General features: G+C 30.8%; 1 protein-coding gene across 1 annotated transcript; it reads right to left on the reverse strand.

The window, feature by feature from the left end:
• Positions 1-7,908: 7,908 nt before the first annotated feature.
• On the reverse strand, positions 7,909-8,520 carry LOC141666270 (putative mitochondrial protein AtMg00310). Its single transcript, XM_074472260.1, has one exon. It carries the CDS (start codon positions 8,518-8,520, stop codon positions 7,909-7,911), a length of 612 nt encoding a protein of 203 aa, XP_074328361.1.
• Between the last annotated feature and the right edge of the window lie 9,535 nt (positions 8,521-18,055).

Here is an 18,055-nt window from a genome sequence, read left to right on the forward strand (position 1 = left end):
ACTATTAAATTTATTTTATGTGTATGTATGACCTTACTTTAGAGACATTTTCACAGGAATTATATTTTTCTTGCTACTTGCAACAAGTTGCGAAAATAATGAAGAAAATGCTCCAAGTGCCATCCCTTTCTCTTCATCAATATACCGTGTAAGGTTTCTTTGTTATTCTTTAACTTTTACCATGCCAATATATATTATTAATATAAATGCAGATAGTACAAGTGGATCTATGTGGGGTGTTTTTTTTTTCTAATGTATATATGACAAAAAACTCTAAATTACTCTCTGTTGACCTAATAAAACACGAAGTTTACTTATATTCGGAGTTTACCATCTCACGAAGCCCCATCACTTTTTAACTTCATTTCACAACACACATGGTTGAAAATGAGATTTCTTACTTGATAGATATTTAGGCTTTGTTTGGGAAATTTTTTAGTGTTGGAAGAACTTATATTTTCAATACATGAATAGGTAGGGTCACCATTTTCAGCCTCACTGGAACCGGTTGCTTAATAACTTCTATAGATCTGTAACTAATTGAAAACTATAGTGTTATGGTTTTTCTTTAATCCACTAGTAATATTGTTGGCGGTGTCACTGGTGATGATAATTTTACTAGTCCAATCGGTGGCACTAGTAGTCGTAATCTTAGGAGTGGAATTGGTGCTGGGATTGTTGGTGGTGAAGTTCATGCTAACTTAAGGAGTATCATTGGTGGTAACTTTAATAATGGCATAAGTGGTGGTAGCATTGGTGGTATATTGGGTAGTTTTAAAAGTGGGATTAGTGGCAGCAAGACTAGCATCTTTAGTGGTTACATTGGTGGTACCAGAAACGATAATATTAGTAGTGGATTTGCTGGCATTGATGGTGTCATTGGTCTTGGTGCTCTTATTAGGGAAATTGGTGGCATTTAAAGCGGTAATCTTTGCTGGAGAATTGGTGGTGGTATTATTGGTGATGGTGTTCAAGTTCGTGCTAGCTTAAGCAGTTCTATTTATGGCCAGTTTAATTTTGGTACTACAGGTGGTAGATTTGATGTTATATTAGTTAGTCTTAGTAGTGGCATTGGTGGTGGCATTGGTGGTGGCATTGGTGGTAGCTTAGTGGTCGTATTGGTAGCTTAGTGGTGGTATTATTGGTGTTGGTGTTGAAGTTCGTGCTAGCTTAAGTCGTTCCATTTATGGCCAGTTTAATTATGGTATTACAGGTGGTAGCATTGATGTTAGATTGGTTAGTCTTAGTAGTGGCAATTTATAGTAGCATTGTTGGTAACTTTAGTGCTAGTACTGGTTGTATATTAGGTAATATTAGTAGTTGATTTTGCTTCAGAGATGGTGGTTGTGACGCCCTCCAAACCTGGGTTAGAAGTTTGGGGTTCACAACAAACATATTATATAAACCTGTATATGAAATATTATATGCAATTACCCTTATTTATGCAACCACGGATCACTATAGGTTAAAGTATGAGAAACCAACCACAACCTTGACTTTTATTACGTCATACCAAATCCTAACTAGTTTAACTTACAACTGAAAATGAAATCATTCTTACAAACTTGCATAACTCAAACTAGCTCGATCCAACTCAACCGAGAATCCTAACTCGCATACTGGACTGGGGATCCTCGTTACCAATAATTTCCATTTTAACTATAGAATGACTTAAACAGATTCACAAGGGTTAGCTAACTAGCTCAGCAAGTTATAATAATAATAACCGGGTGTTAACAATGATCAATTGAAATGATTCATAGGAATCTAGTTCCTTGTTAAGGAACTATTAGAATTCGATATTCATTTTTAAGTTTAAAACCAAGGTTAGGCTGCTGATCAGTGACACACTAACCCGATTAAGGCACACAGCTCTGTTCTCTATACTGGATTCAAGGCACACATTGACCTAATATGACCACCAATCTGGTCTGACCACGAATCTGTTCCATATTTAGAAATCTATCCAATTCTATAACAATTCAACATCATAAATATTGTAATTCAATAAAATAGAATCATAATTAACATTGATAAAACATTTATTTCGGGGCATAAAGTAATTCATAAATATCACCAGAGTATATGAGGGTATGAATGAGGAATAAATTCTAGCCTGTAGGTGAATCAGGAATTAGATGAATAATGGTTATACAAGGTTTAGTTCACTATACCATAGAATTGCTTTCGCAACCAGATTTTTAAAACCATCCAAAAAACGTTGCTGGTGAAAGGTGATTTCATGTCTATTGCAAGGGATTTTAAAAATATTGCAATTGAATCAACAAAATTTCGAGGTCGTTACAAATACATATTATTGCAATACATTATATAATCGTTACAGTAGATAAGAGATTTGGGCCCAAAAGTTAGGCGGTCTTGTTCAAAACTTGTCAGCGGGCTTGCTGAAATTGTTTTCTCGGTTGTCTATTAAATAAACAAAAAAAAACACAGACTATCAAACAATCTCCACTGTGACGAAAGATTAAATCTTTGCTGAAATATTTCTCTCAAACACTGAATATTAAATCTTTGTAAAGACTAAAGCTCCAAGAAGATTAAATCTCGGAAAAGATTAAACCTTGAACGGAATGTATTTTTTCCCCAAATCATCTTTCCTAAAGTTCTTTCAATTCACTAAATTTAATTTAGGAGAAGATTAAATTTGGTCGATTATTGTTAATTATTGTTTAATTTACCTCCTTGCTTTCGTGTTTCTATGTTATTTTGTGTTTGGGATCTTTTATGGATGTTACACTATGTGTTAATTAGGGTTTTGTTTATTAAGTTATATTTATCTGTCAATCGTGTCTTATTATCAGTTCTGAGTTGTAATGGGATTTGTTTGGAATGACAGTGGTATGAAATTGTAAGGTATCACTTGTCGTTGTAAAAGTAGAATTTGTATTTTGGACTTTTTGTTTGCTCCATGTTATAGTAGTTTGTTAATCTTTATAGAATGAAGTACTATAAAAAAGAAATTCAATACTTTCAGATGTTTTATTATATATCGACTCGTTAAATAAAAAGCTTGTGTCCAATCGCCTAGGTCATATAAAGGTATTTGTATAATTGTTTATTAATAATCAATTAAGCAAGTGTTATTATAATTCACATCTTATAATTTTTTTTACTGGTTTCATTTTAGAAAAAGATAAAAGAAAATTGTGAGAAGATGACCCGAGCTACGGGAAGTGAGAACGAGTGTCTTGAAAGAAGAGATACCATAAGTGTCGATAACAAGAATAGTTCAAGGACGGAGAGGCGATATGTTACTAATACAAATAACGAAGAAAATGACATCTATAGTATTGGTGGAGGACATTGATCTGCAACTATGACCTTGCTACCTACTACAAGGAAATGTATCAAGTTAGCAAAAGTGGAAAGGTTGCCATCTTTTATAACATGGATTCCCTTGGATAGGTAAAACATTTTGTGCTCTTTTTTGACAACTCCTTATCATTTGGTGATAAGGAATTAAATTAAATTTCAATATGAGATTCTCAGATTGTTATTTATAAATCCCGGTACCTGACTTTCTCTTTGTAGGGTCATTTCTCCATAAACATAGATCAAATCGACTCATCAAAAAAGCATCTTCTGCTCAAGGTAAAATATCAGAGTCTGGAAGAACATCTCGATTTGGTCGCTTTGGCTTTGGCTCATAGTTATAAACAAAAATACCGAAACCACGACAAGACAAAAAGGTATATTGTAATTATGGGACATGCATATCTGATATTCCTTGTTATGGCATCCACATCTATATGTCTTCCACTATGATTTAGTTGAATAGTACACACACATATGTTTTTTCCTATGGTTTTACATGGTTTTGTTTCTGCTCGGGTAAGTTGTTTAATTTTTTGTCAAATTTTACCGTTTTCTTTGATATATGGTTATTCGATTAAGGTCGTGTCAAATTTTACCCTTTTTGTAAACTTTTTTAATTATTATTTCACAATCACTAGGTCATAGTACCTATTAGGGAGGAGGAAGTTAAGAATGTAGTCTTGTTAATGCATCAATACAACTCACTAGATCCACATGGGTCGAACCTGGCATTTTTCAAACGTATTGAAATATTTTTAAAAGATATGTTGTTCTATTTTGTCAGATTTTCTTTGATACACGACATGGGCCTAGGGAACTAAATCGTAGGCTTGTATGTCTTATTCCTAAGGTTAAACAACTGAAACATATGGAAGATCTTCGACCTATCTATTTTTATAATGTTGTGATGCACATACTGTCGAAGGTGGTGGTGAATAAGTTCAAACTATGTTTAATCTAGACAGTGTCTAACAAACAGAGTGCTTTGAATGAAGGGAGGCTATTAGCTCATAATACAATGATTGCTTTGAAGTCACAAGGGAGAAAAGGGTGTGGCTGGGTTAAGAATTGATATTTTAAGGTATAAGATAGGTTGGAATGGATATTTATTGATATAACGATTAAAGTTCTCTTTTACAACTTAAAAAACTTTGGTATACTTTATTTTCTCCTTTTTACCATGTACGAGATTCAAGAATTCGCCACTAGAACTCAATTTGTTAATTATATGGATAAAAGGATTTTAACATAAAATTGATTTGTTGAGAAATATGTGTAAGTAAAACTAAATTGAACACAATGTGTCTCTCTAATTAATAACCACTCTTTAATTTTGATCAAATTTCTCCATTGCAAAGTACTACATTATAAAAAATTAGAGCCTCCATGTATTGAGACATACATGTATATAACACTCTATAATCCACTAGAATACGAGGAAAATTGTAATATTTATATCATCCCTACTATTTTCTTATTTATTTTAAATTTAAATTAATTTTAATTTCCATATTGTTAACCATGTTTATTAGATTTAAGGTTTAAGAAATCAAATACCATTACTCAGCTATCATATCACACATTACCATTCTCTTATAGAGGAACTAAAATAAATTGGGGATATTTTGATAAAGTTTTTGGAGAAAACCTTACCATTTAGCAATATCATTATATATTGTACATCAAGCATTTTCTTGGTGTTGGTGATATTGATGACAAAGTTGTTCTCAAAGAACGGAAAGTTATTAATTTTTGATTATCTTGGAAAGCGTTTTTATATATTTCTACGATTTAACATAGCGTTATTATATAATTTTATGTGCAAAAATTCATAAGCGACAATATCTGATAGTGGCTATAATACATAAGTTGTATTACACAAAATGTGACCATATATTCTTGATTCTAGCAAACTACAATAATTATTGAATTCACTTTATATGTTGAAATATATTTGACCGTCATAACCCTCCTAACACAGAGTCTTATATATTATTTTTATATATAAACAAGAAGTCATGAGTTGCCTATGTAATGAGAGCCAAATAGGTGAAACAAATTGAACACGAGATTTTGTACTCGCTCCATTCAACTTTTATCTGGTCTCACATCACTTGATCTAATATTCGAGGAAAGACTTGATAACATAATAGCAAGGCACACTCCCCTTGCAACAACAACAAGTTAAATGCTTTATTCTTATATGCAGCTTAAGCAAAACACTGAAAATATTTTTTGTTTGATTATGTATTCTTTGTGAGATGCATAGAAAGTAGAAACATGTTGAAACCATTATTTATAGATACAATGTAAATATTACAAACCAGTTCAGTTTATAGATGATTTAAGAATTACAAGTGCAATGATTTTAATTGTAGTCGATTTTTATTTCATCATCTAATTGCTTACAGAACTTTAAGAATCGGATTATTCTGTGCTCATCTCTGTTTTACATTTTTGGATATTGTGTGACTATATGTTCATATCACAGGTTTGTTGTGGAAGCCTCGGGGCTGAAAAACTGCACTGAGAAAGATGAACGGTTTAGTCATATTAGTCATATTGTTACTGCGGTTATGGTACGTGCGTACATTGATAGTTGAGAAGTTATTAGGAGGGCATAGAATGATACAACTGGATCTTATGGCTTGGACTTAATAAAGTAGCATGAAAGGATTCGAGGATAGATCATGTGAGAAATCTAAATGAGGTATATTGTCATTTTCTCTCTATTTACCTCTTACTAACTATTTCGAAAAACAATGAAATATTTATAAATATTCTACTATAAACTTACGGGTGTTTTTTGTAGTTGCAAGTGATATGCTGTCTTACTGGTATGGAGATGATTCTTAAGGATGTTGGTTCCTTGGTACAACTTGGAAGTGGGGTTGCTGCTGCTCTTGCATACTTGGAGAACAACATGCCATTGATTCCATCCTCTGAATTCCCCATTAGTGATTGCAGCAACTATTACTATTTCTAAATCATTTTATGCTAAATACTATATAAAAAACATGCTTCATGTGGGGTGGTCTATAGTAGACTTACTATATCTTAAACACTGCTTCTTGTATTGATTTGCATGTTTCTTTGTTGACTTATTTTTATGTAAATTTTATCAAATTTAAGTGAGTATTTAAAGTGTTGTTAGGACTTGGTTTTAGTGGAACAAGTCTTGAATTTTGGTCTGACCAATTCTATTGAAAACATGAATTGTTAGTTTCTTGATGGATTATCTAGGTACAAGAAGAAAAATCCAATTAAAAGTTATTTTGCTTGCTTAAATAGCAATAATAACTCTTGACTTACAAAGTGAGAGATATTATAGGTTCTTTTTTTTTTTTTGCCACGGAAAGAAAGATTTATTAATCATGAAAATCTTTACAAAGCAAAATGATAAAAAGCAGGGGGAACATTCTCCCCTTCCCACTTACGTTCAGCTATGACACAGTTATACCTCGCTACATAATGAGCAACACTGTTAGCAGAACGCTTAACAAAACGAAGCACTACATTCTGGTTTCGGAGATTCTCCAAAAGCTTCCTGCATTCATCCACAACTCGTCCTAAGTATGAATAACTTGAGAAAGAGTTGCGAATTAATTGGATAACCTGGAGACAATCACACTCGATTATGGCATTCGAAACAATATTGTCTTTGATCCAACTAAGGTCTTCTCTAATGCCCATACTCTCTGCTAGTTCTGGAGATGCTTTACCGACGGAGCACTTTGACAAAGCCTGAATAAGCTGGCCTGAATGATCCCGAACAATAATAGCATGGCTGTATCGAGATGGATTCTCGAACAAAGCTGCATCTACGTTCACCTTAACACTATTCAACGATGGGGGGCACCACTGCTCTAGACCGTCTTCTGGAGTTATGAAACTCAAGGAGAAGTCGAAATTCTTATCTTGAGCAGCCTTCCATTGGTTAAGGAAAGACAACGCTGCATGAACTACGTCGTGAACACCATTTCCTTGCTGTTTCCATACTATATCATTTCGATTTTTCCACAAAAACCAGCAGACTATTACTCGGTTGCAAATGACCTTCGTGTTGTTCTGATCAAAGACTAGTTGGATCCATTCAACAAAATTCTGAAATTCTCCCGTTACTTGGGCATTTGATGTTAAATGGTGACACTCCTGAGCAAAACTACATTTGACAAGAGTGTGAATAGCTGACTCATCACTCAAGTTGCAGACTGGGCACTTGGGATTAACTTGGATTCTCTTGACCTGCAGCATGTCTTTTGTGGGCAAGCAATGAGTTGAAGCACACCATAATTTTTTTTTAACTTTATTCGGAATTTTCAGATGCCATAATTGCCTCCAGAACCCCGAGTTATCTGCTGTGATGGCTTGAGCTTTAGCTTGTTGAATGATATTGTACCCGCTTTTAACTGAGTAATGACCCATTTTTTCGTGCCGCCAATACCAGGTGTCTTTTGCATTCTCAGATAAAGGGATAGAGATGATCAACTCAGCGTCCCTTGTTTCAAAAACGTCCAGGACTAAATCTGTGTCCCAAGTTCTTTCTCCCGATTTGAACAGAGAAACAACTTTCTAGTTAATAATGGCTTCATTATTTGAATGCACAAAAGGATCTTCGATTGATGGAAGCCACGGACAATTCAAAATTTCCACATCTTGCCCGTTACCAATACAGCAAGAGATACCCTGAACTACCAGACTTTGTGTTGTCAGAACACTTCGCCAGATGTAGCTTGGACTGGAGCCTAGCTGAGCTGTTAAAAACGTTCCAGATGGGTAATATCGAGCTTTGAATATGCGGCTGACCAGTTTTTCAGGATGAGTAAGGAGCCTCCATGCTTGATTACCCAGCAAAGCTATATTAAAATCACGGAGATTTCGAAAGCCCATACCACCGTTGAACTTAGAATCGGTTAAACGACTCCAGCACATCCAATGAATACCTTTATCCTTTGAACTATCATTTCTCCACCAAAATTTTGACATAGCCATTTCCAACTCGTTACATGTATCAACTGGGAGGAGGAACACACTCATGGAATAATTCGGAAGGGACTGAGCCGCAGACTTAATTAAGATTTCCTTACCACCTCGAGATAGAGCTTTTTTATTCCATCCCTTTAAGCGATCAGATAGACGCTCTTTAATATAGCCGAACACAGCCGTTTTCTTCCTTGACAACATATTGGGAAGACCAAGGTATTGAGAGTTATCCCCGGCTTCCTTAATTCTTAACTGCGGACACAACTCTTGCTTTAGGTACGAGCTGGTATTGCGAAAATATATTATAGGTTCTATTAGCAAACAAAATAAATTTTTGGTAGAATAGAAAGCCAATAAGCCATAGTGGGAACATAATAATTATAATTTAATTGACTACTTTATTTCAACTAAAAAAGATAAATGTTCATTTAAACTTAAAAGATAAATATTAAATAATTTAAATAAAGATAAATTAAATAGTGTTAAGGGTGGCTTTATTAATTTACATATTTAGAATTTGGATCGAATCAATTTTTCTAAAAACTATTGAATTTGGATTTTATACAAAATTTTGAGGGCCAAGTATGGCGCAAATTACACCACGTCTGAATTAGATATATGTAAAAAACTTAATTTTATTACGTTTCATTTCTTCAAAAAATAATGTACATTTGTTAAATTTTCTTAAAATATATTAAAGATGTGCAGAATTTTTCCCATTTAGAATTTTATCCCAAAATATTTTAGTGTAAAAAATTGAATGAAAAATAAAACTATCAAAAAAGTTATTTCGATATTTTTAAAATTCCAAATTTGTGTAAATCCAAGTTTTTTCTCTTTAGGAGAGAAGCAAAGTTTTATAATAAAATAGATGTTCAGGCTGCTTCCGGCCTTTTTAAATATGACTTTCTTAAGGTCGAATCAAACGAGTTTTTCAAATTTTTTATGGTTTATATTTAACACTAAATATAATGTATTTTTATATATCATTTATCAATATTAAGTACCTTATTTACATATATTGATTCAATAATAATTAGTCGATTTAGTTGTTATATAATTGGACTTTAAATTGGATACTGGATAATTGTTCATTATTTTTATCGAATTGTTTAAATTTATATTTTTTGTAAAATACTAGGTGTTGTTCGGAGGCGATAAAGAGAAAATAATTTTTTTTTCATATTTAGTATATAAAATATTTTCTTATTCATTTATTAATGTTGTGTATTTTTTTAGAAAAAACATATCAGTATTCATTAATCTTCACATTTACATATTTTATATAAGTTACTTCATAATTCAAGATTAAATATTTAATTTGTTCAATTTATTTTGCAAACATAAATATGTTTATGATGATTATTTAAGTTTAAATTTTTACAATATTGTATTTTCCTTGTAAATTTGAGTAAGTAGATTTGAGAATAATGTGTTTGTTTTATCATAACAATTTGTGAGTTCATTTTCTTTATTTTATCCTTAAAATGACGTCTCAATAATGTGTTTAACATATTTTACTAGCAAGAAAATCATAAAATAAATTTAAAACTATTGATATCATTTCAATTTAAATAAATATTGACTTTACTATGAATAATTCATATAAATTTCCAAAAGTTGATTGTTGAACATTGTTAGTTTAACAAGATAATATCATTCAACAAAATAAAATATACATGTTTAAATTATTTAATCTTCATTAGTTTATTTTGTAAGTTTTACCAAAAATTAAGAAAAGCCCTTTATAATAAAACATTATCCAATTTTTTGTGAGCATAGTTTGTACTCTTGTAATGTATCATCCCAATTGTTCTTCTGGTCCAAACTTGCTTCAATTCTTCTTCTTGCTGATCAAGGCTTGTTTCTTCATCACAATTATATCACTTGATCATTGACTTGTAATTTTCCCATACCTTGACTCCCTGCGATCATTCTTTCTTTAATTCCTCTTATCAAGGTAAAGTTGGAGAAAGTAGAGCCTTTTTTTCAAAAACATTTTTTTTGAAGTCTATATAGCCCATATTTCTAAACTTTTTAACTAAAAGAGCATCAATTTGTAGGATATCTTCATCATTACCATGATCAATTTTGTAATAACCATGATTTTTGTAATTATATATATATATATACATTTTTCGCATTTTTAATTATTTGGTTATATAAGAAAAATAATATTTTATTATATAGATTTGTTAATAAATCTAAAGACGCTTATTTTTATATTAAAATAAATATTTCTAGTTATCTAAAATATTTAAGTAAGGTTTAAAAAATTGTTTTAATTTTTATGTGCATAATTTTAATTTAATATATATTTATTTTATCACTAGAATTTAATAATAGGTGTAGTTATGTTGTGTATATTTATTAGTACGTGTTATGTATATTTGAAAAACTCAGTCAAACACTACATGTTAACAAAGAGATAATGTTTGTTTAAATTTGTGATCACCTACCCACTAACCCATTAAATGGGAGTATTAGTTGAACCAACTTGTGTATAAATAGGCTATTAGCATATCATTTTATCTCTGTATAACATATTCTCTTTTCAGGTACATTCTATTTCATATATTTTTACTTATGTATTTTACATGTTTATTGTATACTTCTATATATATATATAATTAAATTATATTTTTATGAACTTATGTATGACTATTCTAATTCACTTGTTATTAGTTTATTTTATTATTTAGTTCCATGGTTATGTGTATAACACTATAGTTTACTTAATTTAATCATTTAGTTTGATGTTGATTATTAAATGTTTGAGTTAATAATCACCATATTTTTTGTAAATATTTAATGCATGAATTTATGTTTATAATTACGTGTTTTGTGCATGCATAATAATTCATATGTTATATGTTAAATATATGTTTGATTTAGATATGCATTTAGATTAGTGCACCAATTAAATATATGCTCATTTATTAAATTGATTATACTTATTTTGTATAATGATATTTTCACACTTAAGGTTATGAAAATTTTATACACCAATATTTACATCTATTTTATTCTGAATTTAAATAGTTTACATATACTTGATTTATTATTATTATATATAATGTATTTAAGTGTTGAGTTTTTTTTATTTGTCGGTACACTATTTTGAACTATTGTATGAGAATGGTCGTATTTATATGTCAATATGAATTTATTTTGTTACTTGTAGTGACATTTAATTGTTATTATGGGTTAAGCTTTATAAAGTTAAAGTGTGGTTAGCTTAGTGGCATGTACATGTTAACATTCTGATTATTATATTAAGTGTGTGTGTGTATATCTAGGTTCATTTTGGCAACATAATTTTAGGAGATATTTCTTTAAGTTAACTCTTCACACTTTATTTATTTTAAAATGTTTTAAATATTTTTGCACTGCTTTTGTTTTAAAATTTATGGATGAAGTACCCTGTTTTATAAATAAGAATTCCCAGTGAGCTCTGACTTATGAACCAGTTAGTAATTGTGTATAGTTGCGGAACTAGGCTTCGATGGGAGTGCTACTTATGATGCCTTCGGGAGCGCACACTCTATGATACCTTAGTAAGGGGTCCACTTTCGGAGGCTGGTAACAAGTTTGTATTGGAGGGAGAATATTAATGGGTGTATGATGAACGAGGTCAACTGTTGATGAAAGTGAAGAGGAGTGAAAATCGTTTCTACAAAATAAGCCTTGAGGATAGTAGCCCTATGTATTTACTCACAAAAACCGAGGAAGATACATGGCTATGGCACACAAGGCTCGGCCATGTCAATTTTCAGGCCTTAGAACTCATGTCAAAGGAGAAATTAGCATATGGAGTCCCGAAGTTGATTCAACCAAGGAATAAATGCGAAGGATGCTTGATGACAAAGTTGGTAAGAAGTCTGTTCCCAGAAAATACGAGCTTTCAAACAAACAAGCCCCTTGAACTAGTGTATGCAGACATTTGTGGCCCGATCACGCCTGAGACTTCTGGAGGTAATCGATACTTTCTCTTATTTGTCGATGATTATAGTAGGAAAATGTGGGTATATTTGTTAAAAGAAAAAAGAGATGCTTTTGCAATGTTCAAAAATTATAAGGTAGTGGTAGAGAAGAGAATGGAGAGAAGTATAAAAATGTTACGGACAAATGGAGGTGGTGAATTTTGCTCGAATGAATTTAAATTATTTTGTGAAGAAATGGGGATTTAACGTCAATATACAGCCCCGTATAGCCCGCAACAGAACGGGGTAGTCGAGAGAAGAAATAGAACCGTGGCGGCGATGGTCCAGAATTTTCTAAAAGAATCGAAGTTGCCATCAACCAATTGGGGGGAAGCGGTAAGGCACACAATATACATGCTTAATCGTTTACCAACACGATCTCTAAATGGTTCAACACCGTATGAAGTTTGGGGAGGTAAGAAACCAGATTTGGGATACCTTAAAGTATTTGGTTGTGTAACGGTGATTTACATGAGGAAGTGTACATCTCAATAATGTGTTTAACATATTTTATTAGCAAGAAAATAATAAAAACTAATTTATACTAATTGATATCATTTCAATTTAAATAAATATTGACTTTACTATCAATAATTCATATAAATTTCAAAAATTTGATTGTTCAACCGTGTTAGTTTAACAAGATAATATCATTCAACAAAATAAAATATACATGTTTAAATTATTTAATCTCCATTAATTTATTTTGAAACTTTTACCTAAAATTAAGAAAAGCCCGTTATAATAGAAAAAAGTTAAATCATATATAAAATAAAATTTACTTTTTTAGAAATACACAACATTATGCAATTTTTTGTGAGCATAGTTTGTACTCTTCTAATGTATCATCCCAATTGTTCTTCTGGTCAAAACTTGCTTCAATTCTTCTTCTTGCTGATCAAGGCTTGCTTCTTCTCAGTGTTTGGCTTTCTGAATGAGCAGCAAAGTGTCCGACTTCATCACAATTATAGCACTTGATCTTTGACTTGTAATTTTCTCATACCTTGACTTCTTGCGATCATTCTTCCTTTAATTCCTCTTATCACGGTAAAGTTCGAGTAACTACAGCCTTTTTTTCAAAAACATTTTTTCGAAGTCATATAGCCCATATTTCTAAACTTTTTAACTAAAAGAGCATCAATTTGTAGGATATCTTCATCATTACCATGATCAATTTCAGTTCCTGAATAATTTTGTAAGTCATCATGAGTATTTGTGACTCAGTGTTAGACTATACAATCATGGCCTTTCATTTTGGAATGACTCTTTCTTTCAAATTTTTCTCTTGTTTTTCCTCTACCCTCAAAAAAAACATGTCTTGTCCCATTTCGTCTTAGTTTTCTACTCCATCACCGGTTCATTAGTTTCAGAATTCCATATATCTCAACTAGAGATATGCCTTCAAGATCATAGTTATCCCTTATCGATATAACTTTCAAGTCACACTTTTGAGGGAGTGCAAGAAGAACCTTCAAGTTTGAATCTGCTGGATCATACTCTGTGTCAACAAGTGACAAATCATTCAACAATTTCTGAAATCTATCATAGATTTCAAACAAACACTCATCAACTTTTGAGTCAAAGTGCTCATACCGGTGATTGAGTATTGTCCTTTTAATCTTCTTGATAGCCGTTGTGCCTTACACTTAACCACCAAAGTGTCTCAAATTTCCTTGATTGTTTTGCATCCAATAAACCTAGGAGATATCACACTGTCTAGATTGTTATGCAAAAATGTCAGACTTTTGCATTTTTTATTGACCACAATAGCAAAAACTAGTTTCTAATGAGGTCCATCATAAATCCCTTCCACTATTCACCATCTATTACCTGAAGACATATAGTTTTCTCCAGAAAGGGTATTTATTAATTTTCAAGATTGGAAATTTGAGGGTTTCATATCTTCTCATATTGTTGTTGATTTGGTTTATGGCTAATGGTGACAGCAAAATTTGTTGAGTTTCATTATATGTCATTAAAGATTATTTTCTGGATCTTAAAGTGATTTTATATAAACACCAAGCTTTGATATCAATTTTTAGGCCTTTAATTACCTATAAAGGGGGTCAATATAATTATAACAATCAAATCCAATTATGTACTCAATAATGAAGAATAGTTTATATATTATTGAATAAAAACTTATTACAAAATTCTCTAGCTCAACATGAGCAAATATTTTCAGAGCTTGTAGGTTATTGTATGATAAAATAAATTCACTAGTGTTAACCTAATTTGTGCTTATATACTGCACACTTACACAATCAATATAAAGATAAAATCAATAAGGAATCCTAATACATATGCTATAATATCAAAAAAATACTAATATTAACAACCTTGATGAGAAGTATTGATCAATAAATACTAATGAGGTCATTTTTGTTAAACTCTCATATGAAATACTAATGGAAAAAATGTGATAGTTATATACTAATATCATCAACTTTTGACACCAAATTTTTTGAAGGTTTATAAGCCATTTTTTTATTTTCAGGAAATGAGAACTCAATTCCCACCAACATATGTAGGTTTCGCCTTTGGACAAAAATTGAGGTATGTTCTCGGATTTGACAAACTTTGAATTTAAATTATGATCTCCTTTTTAATAGTTTTTCTCTGAATTTAGTGATCTTATTAGTTTTTTATATTTTCTTAAAATATTTGCAAGAAAAGAAATGTTTATTCAAATAACTAATTTGGATTAAAATTACTCAAAGAACTATAAAAAATGGGGAGTACAAAATATAAGTAATGTAAATGATAATAGTCATTTCATACGAAAGTCAATATAAATGATGAATTACTTAAAATCTTAGGCCAAACTTAGTAGAATATACTTCATCCTATAATACATGTTTTTTGAACTTTGTTCATGTAAAATTTATAATTTAAATATCTTTTTGAAATAAATATTTTTTGAATTAAAGTTTAATATTAATAATTTTATAAAAAGAAGAAATTCTAGAAGTAATTTTTGTACGTATCCTCTTTATTCATCTTAAAAAAATAATGGAATTATATTTTGGTACATATTTGACAAAATAATGTTCTTTTTGCATTTCATACCCACCTTGTGAAAAGACCCAAAATTTGTTGGAAAACTTGTCTACTGAAAATTTTGAGTTACAAAACAAGTTTATAAATATAAGCATTGTTTTAAATAATAAATTTTTATTAAAATTGAAAATATTAAAAATATTCATTATAATTATGTTAAAGTACATATGGTCAAGTCAAACAACTTTTATACTTAGACACTATCAGTGGATTTCTCATTCAATTTCTTCCCAATTTAGATTTTTCCTGATCAACAATGAATGAATATGGTATATGTAGTGTTACCCACAATATATTGTCATTTTACATGTTCAAATCAAATTGACTAAGAATAAAATAAAAATCAACAATCATATTATTCTTCATTTTAATTCCTGTGTTTAAATAAACATAGCAATTAGTAAATATTTTTAAAAATTGTATTGTCAAAAATTTGGTATGTTATCTTATACCTCTAGAAATTTAATTTGATTAAATGTTGTCATGGTAATATTAATTTTTACATGACCAATAATATGTGAATTATTATTGTGAGAGGTTTGTAAGACTTGAATGTATGATAGTAGTACTTCTATTATTCTTAGTTAGGGTTGTAGTAGTACAAATATATTGGTAGTTCAGGTGAGTAGGGAATTAATATATAATTTCACTAAATAAAATTTAAAATTTTCAAGAAAATATCATTTTTAGTTAAGTTTTTTATACAATGCTTACCACTTAATTTATAGAATCTCATTTTATTTACAATACAAAATAAATTAGAACAATGCTTGTTTACTTATGGTTATAAATCAACACCCAATTAGTTTGTATAATACATGGAGCAGAACTTCGTTAAATTATATTTTTATAAAAAGAAAAATTTGAATTTGTAATAAGAAATTGATACTAAGATAAAAAACAATTTAAACTAAATTGGGCCCATTGAAACCAATGATATACAATTGGGCCTGCAAAATATAGGATATTAAAAAGGTAGGTAAAACCCTAATATCAGCACAAGCCCGCCTCCTTACAAACAAAATGAATTTGTACATGGCCATGAAATAGGCCATGAAATAGTGTTTTGAGTTATTTGTTTTTTCTATGAAAGAATGTTTTGGTGCTCTAAGGTTAAACACATCTCCAAATGAATTGGTGGAGGACTAACCAAATGAATTGGTGGAGGACTAAGTGGATAAGGTTTACGGGTTATAATGAATTGATGTTGTTTAACAAAGTTAAGGTAATAATTTATATTTCCCTGTTTCTTCATTTTCTTTTCATATGTGTTATTTGCATGAACTTTTGGTAGAAATCAAACACTAAAATAAGTATCCCATTTTCCTTGTATATATGTATGTAGATTTAAATGGAATGTCACTTGTATTTGTTTTTACATGACCTCTACGTCAAGAATTATCCTTTCAAGATTATATATGAGGGTTAGAAAAAAAATCAGTTACATTTGTATTAATTTTTTTTTTGTTCCTTATATATAATCAAATACATGATATATGAAAAAAAAGAAATTCTATAGAAAAGAAGCCCACTTATTATTTATATTTTATGTTCATATCTGTTGAATTATACTATTAAATTTATTTTATGTTTATGTATGACCTTACTTTAGAGATATTTTCACAAGAATTATATTTTTCTTGCTACTTGCAACAAGTTCCAAAAACAATGAAGAAAATGCTCCAAGTGCCTTCCCTTTCTCCTCTTCATCAATGTACCGTGTTAGGTTTCTTTGGTATTTTTTAACTTTTACGATGCCAATATATATTATAAATATAAATGCACATAGTACAAGTGGATCTATGTGCGGTGTGTTTTTTATTTTTTTAATGTATATATGACAAACAACTCTAAATTACTCTTTGTTGACCTAATAACACACGAAGTTTACGTATATTCGGAGTTTCCCATCTCACGAAGCCCCATCACTTTTTAACTTCATTTCACAACACACATGGTTGAAAATGAGATTTCTTACTTGATAGAGATGTAGGCTTTGTTTGGGAAATTTTTTAGTGTTTGAAGAAATTATATTTTCAATACATGAATATGTCGGGTCACCATTTTCAGTCTCACTAGAACCCATTGCTTAGTAACTTCTATAGATCCATAACTATTTGAAAAGTATAGAGTTATGGTTTTTCTTTAATCTAGTAGTAATATTGTTGGCGATGTCACTGGTGGTGGTAATTTTACTAGTCCAATTGGTGGCACTAGTAGTCATAATCTTAGGAGTGAAATTTGTGGTGGGATTGTTTGTAGTGAAGTTTGTGCTAACTTAAGGTGTATCATTGGTGGTAACTTTAATAATGGCATAATTGGTAGTAGCATTGGTGGTATATTGGGTAGTTTTAATAGTGGGATTAGTGGCAGCATGACTAGCATCTTTAGTGGTTACATCGGTGGTTCCAGAAACGATAATAATAGTAGTGGATTTGCTGGAATTGATGGTGTCATTGGTCCTGGAGCTCTTATTAGTGCAATTGGTGGCATTGAAAGGAGTAATCTTTGCTGGGGAATTGATGGTGGTATTATTGGTGTTGGTGTTGAAGTTCATGCTAGCTTAAGCAGTTCCATCCATGGCCAGTTTAATTATGGTACTACAGGTGGTAGCATTGATGTTATATTGGTTAGTTTTAGTAGTGGCATTGGTGTTGGCATTGGTGGTAGATTAGTGATCGTATTGGTGGTGG

The sequence above is a fragment of the Apium graveolens genome, chromosome 6 (genome assembly GCF_009905375.1).
Source record: "Apium graveolens cultivar Ventura chromosome 6, ASM990537v1, whole genome shotgun sequence".
Lineage (NCBI taxonomy): Eukaryota > Viridiplantae > Streptophyta > Magnoliopsida > Apiales > Apiaceae > Apium > Apium graveolens.